At 43.8% G+C, this 7,451-nt stretch overlaps 1 protein-coding gene across 2 annotated transcripts in view; it reads left to right on the top strand.

Moving 5' to 3' along the window:
* The window catches only part of LOC306914495 (calcium/calmodulin-dependent protein kinase type II delta chain), a 75,233-nt gene that overhangs the window by 28,172 nt on the left and 39,610 nt on the right, over positions 1-7,451 (top strand). For both annotated transcript variants that reach the window (XM_079491544.1, XM_079491543.1), the window contains 2 exons: positions 3,224-3,326; positions 7,248-7,331. In XM_079491544.1, coding sequence (XP_079347670.1) covers positions 3,224-3,326; positions 7,248-7,331 — 187 coding nt within the window. The remainder of the gene's footprint in view (positions 1-3,223; positions 3,327-7,247; positions 7,332-7,451) is intronic.

The raw sequence follows: 7,451 nt of genomic DNA, 5'->3' as shown, positions 1-7,451 counted from the left end.
AAAAAATAACTGGTAAATAAAGTTTCCAAGTAGCCAGTAAATGTGCAACATTTGCCTCTGAAATGTAGTGGAGTAGAAGTATTGGAAATACTCAAGTAAAGTACTTCCCACCCCTGCGGAGAGCGCAAAAGGCAAAAAAAACAACAACATGATAATTATTAAACAAATAAAGCCGGAGAGGAAAGTGCAAACAAACAGCTCTGTTCTGAGCGCCAGTGTGTGTTCAGCGGAGTTCAGCTGCTGGAGATAAACATGTTGGCCTTTTATTATTGTCGCAGTCAGTTGGAAACCTCGTATCTCTCTCGCTCTCTCGCTCTGACTTGCCCAAGCCTGCAGTGCAGATACCCTGTTACATGTATGAATGTTTCAGAATGGACAAAATTATATATTTTTTCAATACTGAATGATATCATATCGACATCGGTAATATCGGTTAACCGCAATTAATTATATCGGATATGGATATCGGCCAAAACGTCTCATCGGCACATCCCTACGTTTTCAAATAAATGTAGTGAAGTAAAAGTATAATATATGCCTCTGAGATGTAGTGGAGTAGAAGTAAAAGTATTGGAAATAGTCAAGCAGACAAGTACAAATACTTCAACATTGTACTTAAGTAGATGTACTTAGTTACTTTCCACCACTGTTAATGACTACTGTACAACTCTGGTATAAGAATAGACAGTTACCACGCTACTGACTGTCATCACATGCTTTATACTGTACTTCTGTAGCACTGTGTTGCACGCTGTAAATGACCAATCGCCATGTTAGTTTTTAGTACAGTATTGAGTAAATGTGCTACGTATTCCACCACTGCTGTGCAGAGACAAGGGGCTCCATTTTCGTCACCGCTAAACCCCTTATCTCTAAAATTCTTTGCCTTTTTTTTTACTATTTTGAAAAGCATTTTTGAATATTTCAACTAGCCAATCTACATTGAGCGTTGTGAGCTTGTAGACTGGCCATTTTAACTATTTAAAAATGTTTAGCAAAATAGTAAAAAAAGGCAAAGAAGTTTAGGGATAAGGGGTTTAAGCGGTGACGAAAATGGAGCCCAATATGTTTTACGACTGTCTGCCTCACTCAATCCTATTAGCGGCAATTACACTGCGGCTGCCAAGAGCACACGTAAATCCTTCAATCACACAAACACACACACAAACAGTATATGTTCGACATATTACTGTCATACTACGGATAGCAACATTTTACTACAAATAGAAAATAGGCAAAAAAAATAGCATATAAACTTTTAGAGAGAGCGAGAGAGAGGGGAGGGGTTTCATTTGCAATGACGACTTGTTGACTTAGAACCGACCTTATCCCGACCTCATCTTCCATATACTGTACCACCCCCCCCCCCCCCCCCCCCCCCGCGCGCCCGCCCCCCGCACACCCTCCGAAAGCATGAAACTTGCACGAATGCCTGACTCAATGAATGCTGCTAGTAGCTCTACTAACCAACCGCTAAAACCAATGAACTGATTACACTGATGTTTGATCCATGTCACTGTGAAAAAGAAATGTCTTTTGAAAATGTGATATTTTGAATGGATGACACATTTAATTTGTTTGTTTACTTATATCTGCATTGGCGGAGCAGTTTGTTACCCACATGGGTGCCAAGAGGACACCGTAGGGGTCTGCAGATGCCGGGCCATTCCTAGCTGATTACACACACACACACACACACACACACACACACACACACACACACACACACACACACACACACACACACACACACACACACACACAAACACGGAGCCACAGGGGCTAGTCTGCTCAGTTCACACAGAGTGCGTTTTTCTTTTTTTGTACATCAACAACGCCCTACTTGATCTTACTTTTGCTGTTTGTTTGATTTTGTGTTTTTGTTTGTTTTTTGTTTCTTCTGAAAAGTGACAGTTCTGGACATATAGGGCTCCATTTTCGCCACCGCTAAACCCCTTGTCCCTAAATTAAACACTTTTGAATAGTTAAAATGGCCAGTCTACAAGCTCACAACGTGTCAATGTAGATTGGCTAGTTGAACTATTCAAAAATGTTTTTCAAAAAAGGCAAAGAAGTTTAGGGATAAGGGGTTTAGCGGTGACAAATGGAGCCCATGAGGTCTAACCAGCTGACAGAGACGATATTCTGGAACCAACAATCTACAGTACTGTAAAATAATAATTACAAAAAAATAACTCGCGCCTCTGTGTTGTTATTATGACAAGAACGGCTCCACTCTTTGTGAATCAATTCACATTTTGGCTCGGCGGAGGAGGAGGAAAGCCGCTTCCAAAAATATCAGCAGAATATAATTATTCATCCAAAAAGCCAGACCAAAAATAAATTAACCCATTTTGGTGTTGCTTTAGCTATTGAAAAATTGCAGATCTACAAGCTCATAGCGCGCCACCAAATGGCGCGCTACGAGCTTGTAGGTCTGCTATTTTTGAAAACTCGAAGCACGACTGACATAGAAACATAGCTTTTTCAGAAAACTGTCAGGATGTAGAAGACATTTTTAGAATCTGATCTCAGGTCAAAATAAATTAATACAAAGAATCAAATGAATCAAACGTCCACTCTGTTCTGTTTCCTGGGTTACCGTTCTTAGTATACACAGCACGAGTCACTGCTGACCTCTTTCGCCCAATCGCCTTTCACCGGCTGGGCCACTTCCGCACGCTCGTTGCCGATTGTCCCCTGGGGAACAGCTGTGGCCAATGGCTGAGCTAGATGGGAAGCGAGCGGGCACCGGGGGACAGACATACGACTTCACTCTTGAGATCGGGGCATGTGTGCATACATGTGTCATTTTGGTGCGTGCGTGTGACCACGTGGCTCTTCCCTGGCAGACCGGCATCATATTGTTGCTGTCGGACGGAGTCCTTAATGTCCAAAACCGTTCATATTATTTTAAAGACATTTGAAAATAGCAAATCTACAAATCATTTTGTGAACTTGTAGATTGGGTATTTTCGCTATTCTCAGTATTACTTTTGCATACTTCATCACACTCTTGTTTGATGAAGTGTGGCATTGCAGTATTGATACTTTTACTTGAGTAAAGAGTACTTTTCCCACCACTGGTCATTACAAAAAACAAAACAAGTGAGGGCTCGGCATTGTTTAACCATGGTGGCGTTTATATCTGGAAATGACTGTGTGTGTCTGTGTGTCTGTGTGTCTCTGTGTGTGTGTGTGTGTCCGTGTCTGTGTCCCCAAGCCTGAGAATTTGCTCCTGGCCAGCAAGTTGAAGGGTGCGGCGGTCAAGCTGGCAGACTTTGGCCTGGCCATCGAGGTGCAAGGAGACCAACAGGCCTGGTTTGGTGAGTACAGCACACATCACAGCTGTCACCCGATCCTGTAGGTTTACACTCTAGTCTATAACATACAACGAATTAGACCGTTCCTCACCCAGGAGTCAGCCCAGTTCCTAATCCAGACAACAGTCTTGTCAAAACTTGACTATTGTAACTCCCTCCTTACTGGCCTACCGGCATGTGCACTTAAGCCTCTCCAACTGATCCAAAATGCCGCAGCTCGCTTGGTCTTCAACCAGCCAAAATTCTCACACGTCTCACCCCTTCTCCGCTCCCTCCATTGGCTCCTGGTCGCTGCCCGCACAGAATACAAAACTCTGATGCTGGCATTCAAAGCAACCAAAGGTATGGCTCCCACATATCTTGCAAGTATGATCGAACGCTATAAAACCCTCCCACGCACTCAGATCAGCCAATGCGGGGAAGCTGGAAGTACCTTCACTAAAAACGCTGGGACAACGCTCCACACGTCCCAAACTCTTCTCCCTTCTGGCTCCAAAACTATGGAATGCACTTCCCATTACAATCAGAACTGCAGCCTCACTCCCAATCTTCCGCCGTAGTCTGAAAACCCACCTCTTCAGACTCCATGTCTGTGATGTATTCCCATGCTTTTTGTTTTTGCTTATTGTAAATCGCTCTGGATTAAGAGCGTCTGCTAAATGCCTACATTGTAATTGTAAATTGACACTCACAAAACAAGGATGTTACTCTCATTATACGCAACAATTCACTAGAGCAGTGGTTCCCAAAGTGGGGTCCGGGGACCCCTAGGGGTCCTTGAGTGAGTTTCGGCCATATCCACCCAAATGTGCTTTCCTCATCACATTAATTGTGATGACGGCTATGGCCGTTTTTAGGCCAAGGAATGTTTTTTGTGCAAAACTAATGCTTGGAAGGGATTCAGAATCATGAAAACCCCCTAGTTTGACATGGCACATGCTACTTAAAGCATGATCACATTTGGATTTTTTTTCCCTATGGTGTGGTATAGGCTATAAAAATGGCCATAACTCTTTTTCACGATGTTTCCAGCAGAGCAGACCTCTCATTCTGTGAACCTTAATGACCAAATGAATAGAAAAAAAATCACACCCGTGTGAACTGAGTGGTGTAAGGTCTGTCTGACGTAATTAAATCATGTCTGACGTAATGAAATCACACCCGGATGTGATTTCACAACTGGCTTTTTTTGTGCAGAAAAAATGAGCATGGTTGCTACGGTCATCCAGTTCACCCGGGTGTGATTTAATTACGTCAGAAATTATTTTGAACATAGCAACCATGCTCATTTTTTTCTGCACACAAAAGCCAGTTGTAGGAGTGGTTTACACCACTCAAAAAAACACAAATTAAAAGTGTGTCATGACATCACAGGTCCTCTCAACTTTTGGGTCTGCGAGGCTAAATCCATCATAGTGGTCCGTGGCTCAAATGCCGAATAAATAATGGGCTTTGATCTGAAAAGGGTTGAAAATCACCGATGTATAGCATAAAAAAGATTTTTAAAAAAAGTAGTGAAAATAGCATATCTTCAAATAAAAAAAATCACTCGGTTCATACGGGTGTGATTTTTGAGTGGTGCAAACCACTCCAACAACCAGCTTTGTCTGTATCTATGTGTCTATGTATGTGTGTACCTGTACGTGGGGCCACGTACAGGTGAGCACGGTTGCTATGGTCACTGACATTACGTCAGACCACAGCTGATCAGGCTATATAAGACCTTGCACCACTCAAAAAATCACACCCGTGTGAACTGAGTGGTGCAACTGTTCACACACTACGTCACACACTAACCATAGCAACCATGCTCATCTGTACGTGGCCCCACGTACAGGTACACACATACATAGACACATAGACACATAGATACAGACAAAGCTGGTTATTGGAGTGGTTTGCACCACTCAAAAAGAGCAGTGTTTAGAGCTTGCAGATTTGCTACTTTTTCTACTTTTCTATGAGACTCAAGTATGATCATGTGGTGCCGTTAATTTACGAAAAAACACAAAGTTCAAATATGGATATATATTCGGTGCCTCGAACTTGAGAATGCCCGGAGGGGCGAAACGTTGTTGTATTTATATAGGTTGTAATAAAAAGACGGGGAGCAGATATATGGTGTGCGGACATTCCACTTTTTTTCTTCATTCAGTAATTTTTTGGGTCCAGCACCGTATTCTGAAACTGGGATGTGCATATCGTTTTCCTGCTTTATATATACTCTGCGCCGACAGCAGTGGCACGGTGTACTCGTCCTACTAGCGGGTTCTGCTGCTGAGACTCTCGGCCCCTTAAGGGCATGCTTGGATGGAGGAGGTTCTGTGGCTGCGATGCAGACTTCACTCACCGCAGAGGGCTGGCGGCGTTCCTCTTCAGGAAGCGTGCTTGTTAACTATGGCCCATAAAACTTAACTTCTGTTTTAACCTATTTAGGCCTGACCTCAAAATTAAAAAAACAATCTTCTAAATCCTCCAGTTTTCTGAAATAAATATTTTCACGATTTTTCAAAAATAGCAGACCTACAAGCTCATAGCGCGCCACTCGGTGGCGCGCTATGAGCTTGTAGATCTGCTATTTTTCAATAGCTAAAGCATAACATAATGCTAACACCAAAAGGGGTTCCCGCCCAAAATGGCTTAAAGCTAATCCTTGGCTACTGTGAAAGGAAAGCCATACTTTTGGTTGGAAACCGCGTGTGCGCGCCGTGCGCCGTGCGCATAGATCTAGATCGGATTTTTTCGGTTATAGTTATGTTAAGATGAAAGGGTATTCGAAGTGGTCAAACTAGCAATAGAATACATGTTAACACTTTAATTGCCCGGAACTATTTAATCCATTACATTCATGCGCCCAGTCGATTTATAAACACGGACGCCTTTTCCGGACGGACCGGCCGGAAGTTCATGATGTTGTGTAGCAGCTAACAATAGCCACAGCACTCTAGAGGCGATCGACAACAACGGGAGACAAGAATAAATCTATCGAGACTAGCGACTGGACCGCGGAGCGCCGTCTAACACAGGATCTTTTTTTCAGAAAAAGACGGGATGATTTAGATCGCGAGTTATGAACGTTTTAAGATTTTCGTTTTCATCAGCCATGCGATCCGTTCTCGTATCAATAAACTTCGTCTTTTGGACAATACTTCGTCCTGGGCTTCGGGCGTTACTAATAGAAAGGACAAAGAACTTCGTCCTGGGCGATGGGAGTGTTAAGAAGCATCTTCCATAAAACCCTAAAAATGGTCTCGTATATTTCATACAAGCAAAGGTAAAAGTCTCAATCTGTGATCTGTTCAACTGGTTGTATTAGCTGTATGTAGAACAGTAGGGATATTGTGATAAGTGTTACTTTAGATAACCGAGTGCTATTGTGGTGGTCTCCTTTCACACTGGCCAACAAAACAAACAAAACATTTTCACTGGGCACTGGGGGCGTGTTCTCTCCTCCGCGTCATCAGTGCCCATACCCGAGGCGGGGTTGGCGAAAGGGCCTTTCTGTGTGGAGTTTGCATGTTCTCCCCGTGTCCTCTATAGGGTAGGTACCCTCACAAAAACATGCCGTAATCCTGGTCTCTAAACTACCTCCCCCTGGCCAGCGGGCGCGCCTGATGGAGGGGAAAGGATCTGGTCGGAATAACGTGTTCCTTCCAAGCGCTACTTCCGGCCGGGGAAACTCTCCCCTGTCAGGTGAAAAGAAGCAGCTTGGACTCCTCATGCGTAGAAGGAAGCATGAGGTCAGTCCGCTGCCCCCCCCCCCCCCCCCCCAGGTTGGCAGAGGAAGTGTAGCGCCCAGGATTACATTAGATAATTGACACTGGGTGAAAATAATGGGTTACAAAATTGTGAGATAAAACATAAAAAAAACAAAAAAACATTTTCAGTCAGATGTTTATTTTTGTGTGCGTGTGTGTTTTCCAGGCTTTGCTGGGACTCCTGGGTATTTGTCTCCTGAGGTTCTGAGGAAGGACCCCTACGGCAAGCCGGTGGACATGTGGGCATGCGGTAAGACCACCGCGGTCCCTTCCTAAAGCCTCCAATCCCATAATAACCTTTTCTGTCACCGTCGGAGGCCGCGGGACTTCACCGCGTATATATACGCTCTATGCCGATTGGTTCAATCGA

This window comes from Electrona antarctica (assembly GCF_951216825.1).
Source record: "Electrona antarctica genome assembly, chromosome: 21".
NCBI lineage: Eukaryota > Metazoa > Chordata > Actinopteri > Myctophiformes > Myctophidae > Electrona > Electrona antarctica.
Note: the sequence above shows the minus strand (reverse complement) of the source record. Positions and strands in the feature narration are given on the sequence as shown.